General features: G+C 44.4%; 1 protein-coding gene across 5 annotated transcripts in view; it reads left to right on the top strand.

Annotated features, from left to right (window-relative positions):
- Positions 1–18,681, top strand: part of DAB1 (DAB adaptor protein 1) — a 420,799-nt gene that overhangs the window by 387,102 nt on the left and 15,016 nt on the right. For 3 of the 5 annotated variants that reach the window (XM_082415009.1, XM_082415010.1, XM_082415013.1), the window contains 3 exons: positions 7,166–7,714; positions 11,336–11,463; positions 11,833–11,943. In XM_082415009.1, the coding sequence (XP_082271135.1) occupies positions 7,166–7,714; positions 11,336–11,463; positions 11,833–11,928 (773 nt within the window). In that variant the 3' untranslated portion in view covers positions 11,929–11,943. The remainder of the gene's footprint in view (positions 1–7,165; positions 7,715–11,335; positions 11,464–11,832; positions 11,944–18,681) is intronic. The other 2 variants (XM_082415011.1, XM_082415012.1) reach the window with 1 other exon arrangement.

The following is an 18,681-nucleotide window of genomic DNA, read 5'->3' on the forward strand; positions in this document are numbered from 1 at the left end:
ACTGTCCAGCTCAGCCAGGTGGAGGGAAGGTGGGGGAGGGGTGAGTCCGTGCTCTGCAGACCTCTAGAGATCTGCTTGATAGAAGAGATCTGCCTTATTGGTGGAGGCTTAAAGGAGGGGAGGTTCCCCATGCAAAGGGAAACACCTAGTAGACAGAACAAACCGCTAACAGTGAACTGTAATGGGGCTCTTAGTGATTTAAAGAGCATTTGTTCTATATTCCAAATATTCTTTAAAATATATATATATATAATATATACTTTTGCAACAGGGTAAAAATATATATAGGAACAGTGTTGCAGGTGCAAATTGGTGGGGTCTGAGGCATCTTGTTTCCATGGCATCAGGCACTCCGTGTAGCTGGCCCACTCTACCTGGACATGGCCAAAGGTGGTATTAGTTCCACTTTTTGCATACATGGCAAAAAGCAAAGTCTTTAAGGCAAAAACATCCTTAAAGACTTTTTTTCTTTAACTACATATTTGAAATCTGTGGCTTTATCTTTCTTTTTCTACTTTATTTATATAAATAACTGAGTTTGAATATTTCAGAATACAAATTTCTTGCATTCTTCTATAATTACTTTTAATTACATAGCATTAGAAACAAATTCTTGCCACCAAATATAAACCTTGCTGTTATTCAAAGTGAAATTAAAAATTCATACTCTGTTCCAAAGTAGTATGAGCCGAGGGATCATTATGAACTTCTAGAAGCAACAGAGGTTGATAGCCAGTGGGTCTGACTTACAGTTGAGAATCTATAGGTAGGCTAGAAATGTCTTTAATTGCTAAGCTCTCCAATCAAATCTGTTTTACCCACCCCTAAAATGGAACAGTGGCAGTGACTAGTTTTCTCTACCTAAAATGGATATTAAAATGTCCTTGGGAAGAGTGTTATTGAATCTGTCATTTTAAATAAGAATAACAGTTTTTCAGAAATGTACCACCTTCCTGTGCCATCAGCCTTGTATCCAGAATAACCATGCTTTGTCCCCACTATTTGATGGCACCAAACTTACTCATTTTTAGGCATGTTCATTCCACAAATATTCACTCAGTACTCACTATGGGCCAGGTCCTATTCTAGGTGTCTGGGGTGTGTCAGTGAATACCAAGGACACAGACCCCTGGCTACAGAGAGCTTACTTTCTATTGGGGAGATGGACAACAACATAAAAATAAGTAGCTTAACATAATCCTAGAAAATGATCAGTGGTATGGACAGAAGGAAATGTGGAGCAGGGCAGGTGTGAATGGAGGTTGTGGTCAGGAGGAGGGGCTTATGCAAATGTGTGATGTGAGCCAGGAAGGCGTCAGGATTGAGAGTACTCCAGGTGGAGAAATGGCCCGGCCCCTCCTCCATCCCCTTCTCTGTGAGTCAGAGGGGCTGGATGCAATTCCGGCCCTAACATTTGACTAAAATGCCTGAGAACCTGCCTGCACTGCTCTGGGCCCTCTCCCCAGCCAGAGCTTTGAAGGCCTGGATTTTGCCGTCTTGTACTTGACCAGCTGTGTTGCAAACGGTGGATAAACCACTTCTGCACATTCAGATTCTGTTTCTTCAGCTGCTAAAAAAAAAAAAAAAAAAAAAAAAAAAGATAGGTTACCTCCAAGATTTTAATTTTTAGAAAGTAAGTCTAAAATTAATTTCAGTTAGCATATTTTTGCTGCTCTTACTCTACTTTGGCTATGCTGAGACACAAAACTGGGCTTCAGTTGGTGTTAAACTGTCTGCCTTCTTCCTCCCTTAACTGGCCTTAAAAATCACTGCAGCTGTTGAATCTCCGCCTCCTGTCCCTAATTGCCCAGCCAGTGACTGGGAGATGGGAAATGACCTGGGGTGTGCAGCACAATTAATAGGCTGGGTTTGAACCCTGGCTCAGCCAGTTATTTATAAGCTTTAGGCTCCTGGGCAAATTACTTAACCTGTCAGAGTCAGAGTTTCTTCATTTTTATAACTGAATTTAAAATAATACTTACCTTGCAACAATATCATGAGAATTAAATGAGAAAATAAAGTCAAGTGCCTCTGAAAAATGCTGGCACGTTGTAAATGCTCTATGTGGAAAATGCTGTTATTATTATTACTCTGACGTCTAAAGTAGAAGAAAATATGTCTTCTTCTTACCTATATTTTTTTCCTTTGCCTTCTTGGGATGTTTTCTTAAAAAATGCATGAAATAAAGTTTAGGTCTTTGACTTCCTGACTGCACATGGCAGAGCTGGCCTGAAGAGCTTGGAGAATGTGCTCTGTATGAGTACAGACCCTGCCCTAACCAGCTGTGTGACACTCAGCTATATAGCTTTGGAGCCTCAGGGAACTTATCTGTAAAATGGGGATGATAATTTCACCTCATAGAGCTGTTCCTGAGTTAATACATGTAGTGAAACATTTAAAACAGTACCTGGCAGTGTTTACATAAGTAAGCACTCCGAAAAAGTTCTCCACCCTTCTCACTGGGGACCCTGGCTCTGCTACCCACGCTTGCTGTGTAGCCACATCAAACCTTCCCCTCCTGAAGCTGTAGGTTCCTTGTATGCAGATTAAAGAGATACTGATAACAGCTACCCCAGAGGCTTGTTGCAAGGATCAACTTCACAAAAAATGTGAGCTCCACTAGGGCAAGGATTTTTTTTTTACTGTCTTGCTCTTCACTGCATCTCCAAAGACAAACAGTGCTTGGCACCCAGGAGGGCCATTTTTGAACAAATGAATCAAATGACATAATGTAGATAAGAGGTACCATGTAAGTTCTATATATATGTTGGAGGAGTCCTTTAGTTTTCACCATTTTAGTCTGCTTTTTTTTTTTTTTTTTTTTTTTTTTTAAATAATGAGGGTATCCCCAGGTGCCAGCATCTGGTTATAAATTGCAATTTTCAACACTTTAAAAAATCTAACTGCAAGGCAGTAATGCAGGTGGTTCCTTTCACTGCACAGCGAGGAGATTTATGATTGATCTGAACTTCATGGCATAAACAGACGCTCTTTGGCACCCCCTCCCTCCACTGTTGAAAGTTAACCAGTAAACAGTTACTAAGCTGTTAAGTGGCTGCAGTGGCAGCCGCGCAGTGGTTTCCCATGTCCAGTGCTACTGCAGCCCTGCCAGAGATGTCCCTTCAGGGAGGCACAGTGCCACGTGGCCCGAGAGCCTTCGCTCACAGGTCTGGGGAAAGCCCCCACTGCAGGGATCCCGCCCAGCCAGGAAGAGCAAGTGAGACCTGCAGGTTCCCAAACATGATACCCAATTACCCTTGTTGCCTTTTTTTTTCTTTTGAATATTGTACTTTGTTCTGAAGCAGATGGCATGAAGCCAGGGAGACATGCTAATAGCTCTCTCCAGAAAAGTGTACACAGCCCATCTGTTGGCTCCTTGTGGAAAAAAGGAAAAAAAAAAAGATGGGGGAGGAAAAAGCCTGCCACCAGCAGTAGACTGACTCATCAGAGATCATAGCACTTATGGATGCTGGAGTTTAATTGGATACTTAGAAAAATGCAGTGAAGGCATTTATTCCACTGTGACTCATTCACCTCTACTTAGAGCCTTTCTCCAGCCTCCAGCATTTATGGGGCAGTGGATGTGTGCCCAAAACTGTGCTAGACACAGATGGGGGAGGGAGAAAGAAATACAAGGTTCCTCGTAGCAGGAGCTTTCCAGTCTCATGAGGGAAGACAGAATCACTGGGCAATTCCAGCGCAGTGTGACAAGTGCCACGATGGAGATGAACATGGGGGACTTTGCACACCCAGAGGAGAACCAGCTGAGTCTAGAGGGCAGAGGTGATGCTGAACCAAGTCTCAAAGAGCAAAGGAGGGGCAACCATGTGAAAAAGAATTAGGGATGGCTTTCCAGGCAGATGGACCAACAGAGACGAGAGAGCAGGTTGGGTTGTTTGCAACTGCTGCAGGGAAGGGTGCCAGTGGGAGAGCAAACGGAAAATGGGAGTGAGGAAGTGGAAAGGAACTGACCCCAAAAGCTCCAAGGTCAAGCTAAGGCCTCTGGGCATCATTCTCAAGGTAATGAAGCACTGTACAGCTGACCTTTGAACAGCACGGGCCTGAACTGCACGGGTCCACTTATACGTGGATGTTTTCCAAGAAATACTGCAGTAGTACTATATATGGTCTGTGGTTGGTTGATTCCGTGGATGCAGAACCAGGTATATGGAGGGCCGACTATGAGTTATATGCAGAATTTCCACTGTGTGCAGTTGAGCGCCCCTAACCCACACGTCGTTCAAGGGTCAACTGAATTTGCATTTTAGAACAGTCGTCTGGTGGCAGTAAGGAGGGTGGGATGGAAGCCAAGCAAAAAAATAGTCTGGCTGGAGGCTGAAGCCTTCCATCCATTTACCAAAATGGGCATCAGGGTTGGTGTGACTGTAAGATCCATGGGCAGGTCTTCACCCTGTCAGACCCAGTGCCCCCTTTTTTATAACAAGGATTTGTGATGTCTCCTTTAATATTTTGAAATGAAACTCAGAGAGACTATAACCTACCTACTTGGTTTTCCAAAAATCAATATAATGTCCTAACTGTAATATAAAGAAGAAATAAAGGAAACTAATTTATAATAGCAAGATAATGTATTGCGGTAAGGAAATACCCAGGTAAAACTACACTAGAAAACATACTAAGTGGTCAGGTGTGTGTACCTATAACTAGAATCACCACAGGTTCAGACCAACTAGTACAGGAGTGTCATGCTTCCTCCAATGCCATGATCAGGGACCATGATTTTCCAAGTTGGTGAACAACTCTTGACAGTGTTCCAAACAAAATGAAATATAGTCTTCCCTCAAATATACACAGTTCTTACATTCCTGGAAAATGAAGTGCATTAAAACTGTGCAAAGAAACTTTGATTTTCCATGTGATTCAAAGTCTAATCTAGTCCCTGGCGGTCCAGTGGTTAGGACTCGGCACTTTTGGTGCTGTAGCCTGGGTTCAATTCCCGGTCGGGGAACTAAAATCCTGCAAGCCACGGGGTTGCGGCACCCCAACCCCCCCCAAAAAAATAAATAATAAAATAAAATATTCATTAAAAAAGTCCAGTCTATACTCAAATAATCACAAACAGAATGCTGACATTTCTTTGTCATGCACGTTATCTCCCACATTATAGAAGGTCTAGTGTCAATGCTCTTGGCCCCTTAAATGCCAGTACTGTCTGGCCGCGAAATTATCATGACAACCAAAACACGCCCCAGAAATTTCCTAATCATGCCCTAGGAGGCAGTAGCACTCCCACTGAGAACCACTGAACCCTGTCAAAGTCAATCAGAAAATAAGAAAAACAATGTTGCAACATTCTTAGTCTGTTGGTAGGTTCAAGTCACTGCATTATTATGATAGACAGTGTAAGCAAGTTGCAAGTTTAAATGTCAGCACCAATGCCTCTTCACCCCTCTCATTTCCCTGCACTAGGACCAAGGTGATCTGATAAGGATATTGTCTATTTTGTTGCCACTCCTGCCTCATTCCATAAAAGTATTTAACACTATTAGATTGATCGGCAGGAAACCCGTGTGTCTGTCTCTACCCCACTACTGGAGCCTCCTCTGACCTTGGAAGGAAATGGACTGGCTTTGAAAGGTGCCTCCATCCCTTATGAATCAGTTGAAGGGCAGGTAGGTCTGAGGCTAGAGCATGAGTGAGGCAGCCCACATGTGATTCCTCTGGGCTCACCAGGGTCACTGACACAACCCAGGACATGCCCAGTGCCCTAACGCCTGCCAGTCTAGCATTTGGAAGTTGCTGGGATACCGTGCAACCACCCTCTTCTTTTCCTGGTCTCACTGGTCTGTACCTGCAAATTCCTTCCGACAGCCATAAAAATGCATATTTTGAGAGGCCCTCTACTCTGCCTGGACTGGTCATCTGTCTCCTGGGCTTGATTGCACCCTGAAAAGGGTGGGGACCCCTGGAAGAACATGGGAGTCTCCTCCAGGCCCACAGTGAGCGAAAACGTTACACGGCTAGACCAGCTTTACGGACTGTGCTAAGATCAGAAGTCAGTCTTGGCCATCTGGGTGAGGCAGTGTGGGGCAGTGGAAAGAATGCTGGCTTTGGGGACAGATGACCTCAGTTCAGATCCTGATCCCAGCTTGTCTCAGCTGTGTGAACCTGAATGAGGTACTTTTCTTCTCTGAGCGCCAATCTCCTTATCCCTCAAATGGAGATAATGATACCGACCCTGCAGGGATTTTGTAAAGATGTGAAGCACCTAATACTGTACCTAGCACGTTGTAAGCATTCAATACGTGGAAATTATTATTGTTTCTCTTATTATGGTACAGAGTATCACTTGTGCTCCTTTTAAAATGACTAGATCTCACCTGAAAGGAATAATGTACCAAAAAATTATGGTGACATATGTGAGTACACCCCCTGGAGTTTTGCAGTGCCCAACCTATGCCACTGTATGAGGTGGTCCTGAGTAGATGCTAACTTACATTTTTTTTAATCTCTAAATTAAATCTTTAAATTAACCCAATGAGGCAGAAGGTATTTTCTGCCCATTTTACAGATAAGGAGAGGCTTAGGGAGCTTCTGAAGCTCTCCCCAAATACCATAGATAAGAAGTGGCAGTGTGAATTTTAACCTTGGCCTCTAAAACTCCAACATTTTGATTCTTAATCATTTTGCACACCGCTTCGATGCTGAGAAGGAAGATGTTATAACCTGGCTTTACAACAAAGAGCTTGACTCTTAGAGAGCTGAAGCATTTGGGAATGCCCTAAGTCTAGCAAGAAGGGGAGGCAAGATTCAAACCCAGATGTGCCTGGTTTCCAGCGCTCTGCCTTTTCCACTGAGACACACTGGTTCCTGAGGTTGTGTGATGTCAGAAACCTCTAAGAATTATAAGACTATAAGAACTTTAGGAACTATAGCACTATTATCGTTACTCCCCAGATCTCTGCCTGGCGTCCCCCTCACTGTATTCTAGTCTCTGCTTACAAGTCATCTCCACAGAGCGGTTTTCCCTGACCAGGGCTCTAGAAGACAGACTCCAGCAGAGCAGGGACTTCTGTCTTACTCACCTTTGCATCCTAGCACACAGCCTGACACTCAACAGTTGCTTGGTCCCTTTCTGCCCATCACTTGACTCCCTGAATGATTCTTTCCCAAGGCGCCTGACTCTTCTTTTTAACCCTTGCAGGTTATGTTGCAATGGGCGCCGTCCTCCCATCTTTCTGGGGCCAGCAGCCCCTTGTCCAACAGCAGATCGCCATGGGTCCTCAGCCACCAGTCGCTCAGGTGATGCCAGGGGCTCAGCCCATCGCGTGGGGCCAGCCGGCTCTCTTCCCTGCCGCTCAGCAGCCCTGGCCCACCGTGGCCGGGCAGTTTCCGCCAGCCGCCTTCATGCCCACACAAACTGTTATGCCTTTGCCAGCTGCCATGTTCCAAGGTCCCCTCACCCCCCTTGCAACCGTCCCAGCCACGAGTGACTCCGCCAGGTCAAGTCCACAGACCGACAAGCCCAGGCAGAAAATGGGGAAAGAAATGTTTAAGGATTTCCAGATGGCCCAGCCTCCACCCGTGCCCTCCCGCAAACCCGACCAGCCCTCCCTCACCTGCACCTCAGAGGCCTTCTCCAGTTACTTCAACAAAGTCGGGGTGGCACAGGATACAGACGACTGTGATGACTTTGACATCTCCCAGTTGAATTTGACGCCTGTGACTTCTACTACACCATCAACCAACTCACGTGAGTGCCCTTCTTTGAAGGCATAAACCCCCAGAGAGCAATTGATGCCTTGTTTCTGGTGTCAGAGAAATCACCTCAGTTGCATTCAACAGGCCTCTTTGTTTATATGACTACTACTAATAACAATAGCCTCCCATTATTAGGTGCCAGTTATACGCACCTTCTCCATGTGCTTTATATTTATTATTTCTATACTCCTAACAATGCTAATGGCAAGTTTTGTTAGACCTGTTTGACAGATAACGAAAGTGAGATTCAAAGACAAAGAAAATAGACAAAAAGGTGGAATTGAATACAAGCCTGTTATTTATCTAGCATGGTACTCTGGCTCTTAAGTTTTTGTTCCCTTGCACATTCATTTATTCATTTATGTATATCCCAGCTCTGACACATAGATTTGGGTATGGCTTATTGAACTAAAAATGAATGGTGTATGTGCATTTAAAAAATGTTAAGGACAAGTATAAAAAATTAGAAAATTAAGATCAGGAGAAAACACAGGCCAGAGATAGAGCAGCCATAAGGCCTCCTACAACTGGTAGAGTGGCAGCCAGAATTTGCTCAAAGCTTCAGGTAGTCAGAAAGCTCTGCACTGGGAATCCAGGGAGTGGCTTGATTACTTACTAGTTTTGTGTCGATGGGCAAGTCATTTTACTTCTTTGAGCCTCAATTTCCTCATCTGTCTTAGGCTAAGGGTCATAAAAAGGATTCAGTGGTACATGTACTAAAACATTATGTCCCTCACAAGAGTTGGAAGTATTTTTATCGTCATTGTTAGGGCATACTGAGTGGGTTTGCGCAGTCTTGGACCGAGGTTCTAATCCTGCCTTCTCCACCCCAAACTGTGTCTTTGGGCAAGTGTGTGACTTCTCTTAACCTCAGCTGTGTCTTGGGTAAAATAAGTGAGCTAGCTTCCATAGCTCTGTGCCTTGTCCTAGTTCTGGCATTCAGTGATCCTATCCCAGCTCACTTTTCTATTGCCAGCATCTGGAAAACCAGCACTGTGCAGCCAGTCAGAATCCAGAGGTACTTGGGCACACCGATGCCTGGTTGACACCATCCGGGGAAGGTGTCTGGTGACCCATAGTAGTTGTGCCTTGACAGTTGATAAGGGGAAGGAAAAGGCTCATGGAACAGCGAGGTTGGCGTTTTCATTACTGTCACAGGTGGTATGGATTACTGCTTAGCCAGGACCGTGAATTGTCAAAAAAAAAATCTCATGTTAACACAATCAGATAATGTCACTTCAGCAAGGTTTGGAATGCTGTTCTGAAAATGAACCTCTTCTATGGGTGTAAACAACCTACTTCCTCTCAGGCCATATGATCTACATGGTGGGGGCATCTCTCTTCACTTCAGCTCACAGGGTTTCAAGGAAGAATCATGAATAAAAAATGAAATGCTAAAGAAATGACAGCCATGCATAAAAAGCAAGCATCTTTTGAAGACACATGTCTCTCTTTCAAGGGGCTTGTGTGCCAGCTGTACATATAAAAGAGGGAAGTTTAAGTTCTTTGAGGACAGGGAAAATGTCTTCATCATCCTCGTGTTGCTACACTTCTCATGGTGGTTGTGTGGTGTCTAGCACATGGGCGGCGTTTTGGAACGATTGTAGAGGATGAAGGGACAAAACAAAGGCTACTCAGTTACTCTCGTGTGTCAGAGCGGGAGATTTTGGGCCAGATAATTTTTTGTTGTGGGCGGCTGTCCTGAGGATTTTAGGATGTTTAGCAGCATTCCTGGCCTCTAGCCACTAGAGGCCCGGTAGCACACATCCTCTTCCCCTAGCCATGATGACCAAAAATGATTCTAGACAGTGCCAGATGTCCCTTGGGAGTGAAATTGTCCTAGATTGAGAACCACAGTTTTAGGGTAGAGAGGTATTCTACAAAACCTTCTAAAGGTTAAGACACTTGCATAAATAAACTTCGAGTTTTGCATCCCACTGATTCCATCCAATAAGTATGAGCAGTATATCTCTCAGAATCGGCAGCTCTGTCAGGGTTCTCAGCCTTTAGTAAGCAAGAAACCATGTCAAACACAGTTCCGAATCCAATTACACTCATAATTATTAAGCATCTACCGCATATCAAGGTGTTTTCATAAAGCTTACCTCAAACTCTCTGTAACTGGTTGGTTATATAGGCATCTCATGAAACAAAACAGACTTCCTTTTAAATTAAGAAAAAAGAAACAATGTTTTATTTTAAAGAAAATGAGTGCAGCCTATCTTTATAACCTCTTATCCATCAGCATCACCTTTCGAATGTTTTGAGTGGAGAGGAACCAAAAGTACACCTCAGATAGAAATAGAAAAGCACAGTGGACTGAACACTGTCAGATGTGTTAAATCCCAGCGCTCCTGCTTCACAGTTGTGTTAACTCTAAGAAAGGCACTTCACCTCTCTGAGCCGCAGTTTCTTCATCAGAAAAAGACAATAGGTACAATAGCACCTTGCAGGGTTTATATTAGAGAGCATAATGAATGCAAAGTGCCTAGCACCGTGTCTAGCTTGCTGGCACGCAATAAATAGCATCATTCTAAAGAGAGGTTCATCGAGGCAAAAGCAACTCACCAAGTTTTATAATCACTCACTGTCTGATAAGCAGCCAGATTTTGTAAATTCTGGGATGTAATGGCAGGGAGGCCTTGTCAATGGCTTTTGAAATTCAGCTATTAAATCAAGCCACGCCCCCGCCCTCCTTTGGGGCTGAGCCAGTGCTGGGTATTTTCACTGCCAATTTAGAAATTATTGAAAAGAAAAAGAAATTATTGAAAGGAAAGTAGTTTCTAATGCCATATTTATTATAAACCTCTGGGATAAAGGAGACAAGGAAAATGTGGGAATGTTAGGACAGAAAATGGAGATCCTTATGGAACAAGGAAAAAAGTGCCAGCTGTGAAGTTGCCATCAGCTACATTCATTTTCCCAGATCACTGAGACACTCTATTCAGCACGTGTTTATCGAATACCTACTATGTGCCAGGATACAAAGCCTGCTTCTACCACTTGCCAAGTCCGTGGCCTTGAGCAGTTTAGCAGTCTTCACCTTCCTTATCTGTAAAATTGGAAGAACCCCTACCTCGAAGAGGCTTTATGCAGATTAGCGATGTTGCCTGTAAAATTTCTGATGGCTTCCGACACATAGAAGGCACTCAATAAATGCATATCACTGTCCTCTTCTCTATTTATTCTTATTGAAATAATTATATGAAGTTAAGAAAGAAGACTATAGTCCAGCAGGTCTCAATTTGAGTCTGCAGAAACACAGAGTTTCTGATTCAGTCGGTGTGTCTAGGGTGGGGTCCAAGAATCTGTGTTACCATCAAGTTCCCAGATGTGACTGATGCTTCTGGTCCTGGGACTATCCCTTGAGGACCACTGCCTCACCCATCCCTGTGGACCACCAGCTCCTTCCTGACCATCAAGTTTGGGAGAGGACAAGATTAATAGGTACAGAGGAGATATTAAACTGTTCAACTGATTTGACTTGTGATAGGAAGGGAGGAGTCCTGGGATTTGACTCGAATATAATCAGATCCCTGAGGTTTCTGTGGGGTATAAACGGTTGCTGCCGGACACTTAGGATGTTTTCTTTTTTTGCATGGTCTCTATGTAGCTCCAACCCCAGCCCCTAGACAGAGCTCTCCATCCAAATCATCTGCCTCCCACGCCAGTGATCCGACCACCGATGACATCTTTGAAGAGGGCTTTGAAAGTCCCAGCAAAAGTGAAGAGCAAGAAGCTGTAAGTGACCGGTTTGTTCTTTCTGTTTGTTTGTTTTTTTTTATTCTTCAATTTAAAACCTCTGTATCTGAAATGGACAATGCATGAGGAAACCTATGTAGAAAAGAATGCTGGCTCAGACTCTTAAGTTCTAAAGGGGTGACTAAAGGCGTTTTCTTTTATGTTCAAATGAGCAGCTGAAAACCGTTATCCTTTCATTAAGTTGTTACTACAAGTTCTCACAGTTGCGGAAGTGGCATCCTCTAAACGAAGTGCTGCCTCCTTTAAAATAACAGAGTATATGTGTGCATGAAAATATGCCCAGCTGTCTTATATTTTCAATTACTGAAAAGAAAAAAAAAAAAAAAGTGTTATCTTCTTGTGTTCTAGCCTGATGGGTCACAGGCCTCATCCAACAGTGATCCCTTTGGTGAGCCCAGTGTGGAGCCCAATGGTGATAATATAAGTCCACAGGCCGGTAGCTAGATAGCACAGGTCTGGGTAGGTATCTGTCCTTTTGATCTCCCACCCTTAAGCCATCCGCTTTCCCTTTTGCTTGTTTGTTACCTCTGAAGTCACATCCCTGATGTTTGCACCATCTCTCCTGGCCTGAGCCTATCCCTGATGTTTGCATCATCTCGCCTTGCCTGATGTCTGTTTTCCACCTTGTTTATCCTCATGGTTGCATGACCTTTGACATATATTGGGAGGGAGGGGTAGAGGTGAGGAGTGGGGAATGGTCATATCTTATTAATGATATGTTCTGAGTGGGTGGGTGTTGATAGAAGGAGGCATGGTCAAAGCTACTTAACGTGGACTCAGTGTCTAAAAGCATCAACATTCTGAGATGGACACATTCTGCCCACCCTGATTCTTTCTCAGTGAAATAGGGTCCAGATGCTTAAACCTTTTAAGCAGTGTGTCAACTGCATTGCCTACACTCTGCAGATCCTAAAAAAGGTCGCCAACCAAACACACCGAGAAGCCAGACTAAGAAACAGAAACAAGCAGTGCTTGAAATAAGATTGATAGAGATGTGAGATCGTGGTAGTCCATTTTGTCTGGCCAGAAGGGGCCCCCGCACCCTTTCTGACGTGAAAGTGGAATTCAAAGCTCAGAGACCTGTCACGTTCGCCTCTGAGGCTCTGCTGTTTGCACCTGTGCTACAGCCTGTGTTTTGCCACCAAACCACTTCAGACTCCATCAGCAGCAGCTTCAAGAGAGGGGTACTTACATTTACTAGAAGTGGGTTTTGGCACTTGAATTTTAATACATCTGATTTTATGGAAAGAAAGAGGGGCTGATGAAGCGAACCTTCCCAGGAGACAGAAGTACCCCTTGTTACCCAGGCGTGATTTCTAAGGTCACTCCTTGACAAATGTGTTCAATTTTCATATACCTTTCTAGTTTTCCGTAAACGTGTAGGACTGCAAGGCCATACCGACAGAGCTCTGTTTTTAGGCCTGAACATTATGGTCAGAACCATTAAAATGGTAAATAGTTTTCACTGTTCGTAAATGGATTCTGAGGCTACCTCAGAATCAGTCGCAGTTCATGTGTAAGTTATTTTGATGGTTCTTGAAAGCTCATACAGTGTTTTGAAAGTGCATTTTGCTAATAGATTTTATGATTAAAGAATCTCACATACCGTACTTTTTGCCATGTTTCACCTCAGTACGATAGCACATGAGAACACATCATGCCATGCAAATGCCCATCTAAAAATCCAGTCTTGCAAAGCTATTTGGGGAACTTGTGATACAGGCAAAGTCAATGTTCCAGGAAAGACAAAAGTTGGAGATGATGGGTGGACACCTTGGGAAGATTCCCCCAGAGGTTTTTCTACCCCTTACATATGTTTTATTTCACATGCTCACCCTTGCCTTGAAAAATTTGATGAATGAACCAGAGGTGACAAGAGCCATTCATCAGCATAACAGCCAACATCGTCCTAAAATTGAGTTCTTCTAGAGAATAAAGATGACGTGCAGCATTTGCAGATCGATGTTTCACACCCTCATCTTTACGAGCCTGTTCTGCTTGAGACAGTCGTACAGGCTGTTTTGTGAGGCTTCAGCCTGTTCCGTGTTTGATGCTCTGTCTAGAACCCTAGGCCAGGGTTGAGTTGTGAATGGACGTGGCGTGGTCTAGTGGGAAGAGCTCAGAATTTGGAACTTGAGTTCAAATTCTAGCTCAGCTACTTAAGAGCAGGAAATCTTGGGCAAGAACCATACTTGCTGTTGAGTCTTGGTTTGCTTATCTGCTGAAAGGGCCTTCTGTATACATTACATTAACTAAGGTAGCACATGGAGACAGGTACTCGGTACTCGGCTTAAAAAAATCTGGTTCTGGAGCAAGAGTGGGTTCAGAATCTGGCGCTAGCACTTATAAGCTATGTGACCCTCATGAGATGTCATAATAATTCTCGATCTTATTTTGAAAAATGAGGGTAAAAATAGCGTTCTCCTCATAAGCTTATTGTTTGGACAGTAATCATAGGAGGTGATGTGTGTGGAGCTCTTAGCACAGCATCTGACACAGAGAAAGCACCCAAGAGCTGTTAGTTGCCATCGCCACCACCAACACCATCACCACCACCCCCATCATCATCCTATGTGCTCAATAAATGTGGTTCGCCACTCCCTTGGATTTTATACGTTTAGCCCTTATGTCCTCGTGTTGAATAAATTCTACCATAAGGACCCAGGCCACTGGCTGGGAGGTTTTGCTTTTTACTTTCTATTTGCAGGTAATTAATTTTCAATATGCCTCAAAATAGCTTTGGGAAAAAGGAAAAAGAAAAAACCCTACTTCTTAGTTTTCTGGCTCGCCCCGTCCCATAATCAGAAGGACCCCTGTTAGGGCCTCACAGGCCACCTCTCACTTCTCAAAAAATGAGCAGCTTTATCTTAGATTCACATGTAAATCATAATAAGTAGTTCCCAGCTCCAAAGGAGGGCTGGGCTGTAATCTTCCATGAAACAGTTTTCTCCCTTTGAAAGCTTAGTCTGGCAATTACACAATTGCCTATCAAGAATTGCATGCCAAGAGGCTGATGCCAGCCTTGCCGACACATCCCTTAAGACACCCATAAGGGAAGTCCAAACGAGCCTTTCGGGCCCCTCCTTCAATAGCAGTATAAGCCACGTTTGATCTTTCTGTCTCCATCCCATTCACCCATCCACCCAACTGGCAATTTACTGACTGCAATTTCTTAGGGCCTTTCCAGGCATTTGGAAAAAGGATACCATGCAGGGAGAGTTACGTCCATGGCTCTATTTTCCCCGCTGCCTCCATACAGTTGGAGAGCAAGAGTCTCAGCCTTCTTATCAACCTTGCACCCATTATCTCCAGCTGCTTTTTATTAGAAATGCCCGCACAATTCTGAGTAGGTAGGGGTGACATCTGTTGATAAGTTAAAACCATATTGCACCCTAGTAAGAGGAAACGGATGGCCTCAATCCTCTCAGGGGGAAGCTTCGGGGCCAATCTCAAAACAGCATTTCTGTTTTAGCAATAAAGGGGAATATCTTCAGTTATTTCATGTTTTTCCCCTACCCTCCCATCTGGGAGAATCACGTGTCTTTGAAAGACTGGGTCAACAGGGGCAAAAAAAAAAAACCAAATAATATTATAATGGCTGGCGTGGGAATGGCAGGTAATTTATACTCCACTGATACGTTGCTGGAGCAATTTTAAGGGTGAAATGTTAGCTTTTGAGGAGATGAAAGAAAAATGAAAACATTTATTTGGTTAAATGGCTAAGTAAATAAACTGCCTATCAGACTTTCCCAGCTGTCAAGTCAAAGTAGCGTCTGTAACAGTGGGGAATTGTTTGGTCTGTCTCCCTTAGTAACAGTAGATATTGCCATAAATAATAAGTCACTGTCATTTTTTAAGACCAGTCTTCATAGTGGGAACCCAAGACATGTAAAATGTTACCTGATGGATTTATAGTGTTTAGGGGCAAAGAAAGCAGCTCTTCAGATGCTTTTGGTAAGAGATTTTTTAAAAAAAAAAGGAAAGAAAGAAAGGAAATGCCCAGAGTCAGGGGACTTGGGTCTGAATTATGGTTCCAAAGCAGGTGACCTTAGGCAGGACTTTAGCTAGCCCCTGGAACCCCCGGTCACCATATATGGATAAAGACGAATCATAGCAAGAGATCCCTCCTCAGGCTCTCCCAGAATCAGAAGATACCGTGAGTATGAAAGTGCTTTATAAGCTTTGAAAGTAGAATACACGTATTTGGCATTATTGTTACTCTTCTGTTTTTAAATAGAATCACATAACAAAGAGCCTCAAAACAGAGAACCACAAAAATGGAAAAATAATCTCTCCTTTTCACGGGCATAGCACTCCGAGGCAAGTCCAAGCCAAGCTAGTCCAGGCGGGAGATGGGAAGGCCTGGTTGAGAGCAGTGTCGGCCAGGTTGGAGAGATGGGCATGATGCCCAGGGATGTGAAAAGATGGAATCAGGAGGCGCTTAAGGCTGCAGGGAAGTGGGAGGTGAGGAAGAAGAGGGCATGTGCTAGGATGACCCCCAGGTTGCTGCCTGACTGGGGGATCTAGGTGGTGCCAGGCACTGTGCTAAGGAATGCAGAGCTGCAGGCTTGAGCAGAAAAAAAGGCCAGTTTTCTTTGGGACCAGTTGTACCCGAGGTGGCCTTGAACTTCCAAGCAGAGATGCCGGTAGACTGCTGGCTATGAGACTCTGGAGAACAAAAGACTAGAAATGGAGATTTCAACATGGTGTTCAGCCCCTGGAGTAGTGAGCGCAGCTAGACGCTACTGATCACTTAGACCCGAGGCCAGCACACTCTCTGGGACTCTTTACGTTTCTGTGGGCCATCTGGCCTTTGTCACAACTAATCTACTCTACCGTTGCAGCAGGAAAGCAGCAAAAGACAGTGCATAAAGGACTGGGCGTGATGAGTGCCAATAATACTTTATTTACAAAAGAACTGGCAGCCACTGAAATGGGCCAGTGGGCTGTCGTATGATGACCTCTGAGTTAGATCACGCTCACCGTTTCTAGAATCACCCTGCAGAAGCTAATGCAAGTAGCCTTGCATTTACTACTACTAATAAAATAAATGTAAAAATTACTAGGATGTTTATAGCACTTTTATAGACATCACCTAATTCAATCCTCAGGGGAACGCTCTGAAGTATTTTTATCATTCCTGTTTCACAGATATGACAGGTAAGGTAGAGAGGTTCATGACATGTTGAAATCACACGATTCACCTGTAATAGGGCTAGGATTTGAATCTAGACCCAGATTAAATAACTTAAGAGCACTCAACCAAGGCCGAGACACCTGGGTTTTAGCAGCCTCGCTGACTTGATTGCTTGTGACCTGAGGCAGACGGCTTCATTTCTGACCTCTGGTCTTCTCTTCGGTAAAGCAATTCCCACGGGCCCTTCTAGCGCTTACATTCTAGGACCCTCTAACTTGCCCACGGTCACCCAGCTAGAGCCTGGAAGACCCAGTCCTCAAACTAGATCTTCCAACAGCACCCTTCTCCCAGGCTGTCCTTATTCCCAGCTAATGAAGGAAAGGCCAGAAGTCCCTGAAATATGTTGACTTCATTAGGGGTCCTGGTGACTATCTGTGTGAGATCCAGGGCCCACTCCTGACCACCAGGAACCTACTCAGGACAGGCCATCCTGCTTATGGCCGAGAACGGGTGCCATCAACCTCAGTGCCCTCCTCTGCTACGTGACAAGGTCAAGAAAGGTGACGTAAATCTGCAAAGCAGATAACTTGTACCCATCATTATTATTATTATTGGGGAAGTGCAGAGTTGATCAGGACATGTGCAGACCCCCTGGGAACTCAGAGTGTGCACCTCTGTGTTCACCAAGTGGGTTTCAGCACCCAAGACCCCTGGAAGCGAGTGCGTTCAGCAGCAACTTCAGTCTCTAAGGCATCGTCATTAAATCCATCCTGTATTTTGAAGACTTTCCTACTCTGAAGGCCAGATTTTCAGGCTGAAAGTGGTCAGAAAGCTTTATTGTTTCCCTTTCCTCTGAATAAAAAGGAAAGGAAGACTCCTGCCCCTTGTTAAAATTCCTTACGTCATATGAGCTCACTTATTACGTGTTACAGTCCCATGATGTTGATGTTACAAACCCCATCGTACAGATGAAGAAACTGAGGCCCAGGTGAAATGCCTTCCTCAGTTCATACAGGTAGTTAGGAAGTTGCTGGGGTCTTTGTGGCGCTAAACCCCATGCATTTTTCATGGATTCAGGTGGAACTTTGAGTTCTTTCAGCCTTATTTCCACTCCCTGGTTACCATCACCTTTTTCATTTTATCCGGCCAGGAAATGTTAGACCCTGCTGAGCTAGGCCCAAGTGTTTGGGCTTAAAGACCCTGAGGCTGAAGTTGCTGCCTAGGCAGGGCAATGCTGAGGACCTCAAGCTTTGGCTCACCTCCTAGCTGCAGTCTGACCCCCAGCTTGGCTTGGCGTGACTCTTACCCCAGGTTCCCAAGAGGGGCAGAGATGGGCTTGCTCAGCAGCTAGATTGCATGGCGCGTGACCTCACGTCCAAGACCACCTTTCTCAGCATGCCACGTCTTCTCCCCACTCATCATTTGTTTTGGACATACCTTTGCTCCATGTGGCCAAGCTTTCCAGAAACAAACACAATAAAAATTAAAGGGATGCAAAGTCATAAGCACAATTTAGGTGGCTTTCCAAAGGGGCTCCTTATAATGAGGGATTGGAAACTATATGCCTTTATACTTCAAGCCAGACAGGTGGAGATAGGTAGGGAAAGTGAGGGAATAAGCACAGAAAGGGGAGTCCAGACCCTGGGCTGCCCCTCCTGGCTCTCCACTGATTCCTGCGGACTTTGGGGAAAAAGAAAAACAAAACCCTCACATCTGGGGGCCTCCATTTCTTCCTGTAGGAAAGGAACCGTCAGATCGATGGCCCTTCTTGCTTTGACATTTTACAAAAGGGGTCATGTGGCAGTGGAGAGGACAGTGGGCTTAGGAAAGAGCTGGGTGTGTTTACATGAAAGGCTCAGGAAAACACATCTAATCTACAGTGGTCGAAAGCAGATCAGTGGTTGCCGCACTGGAGTGAAGGGTTGACTGAGCAGGACCCCGAGGAAGTTTTTAGGGTGAGGAAATGCTCTACAGCTTGATTGCTCTGGGGAGGGCCAGATGGGTGGATATATTTCTCACAACTCATCAAACTGTACACTTAAAATGGGAACATTTCATTG

This window comes from Balaenoptera physalus, assembly GCF_965194825.1.
Source record: "Balaenoptera physalus genome assembly, chromosome: 1".
NCBI classification, from domain to species: Eukaryota; Metazoa; Chordata; class Mammalia; order Artiodactyla; family Balaenopteridae; genus Balaenoptera; species Balaenoptera physalus.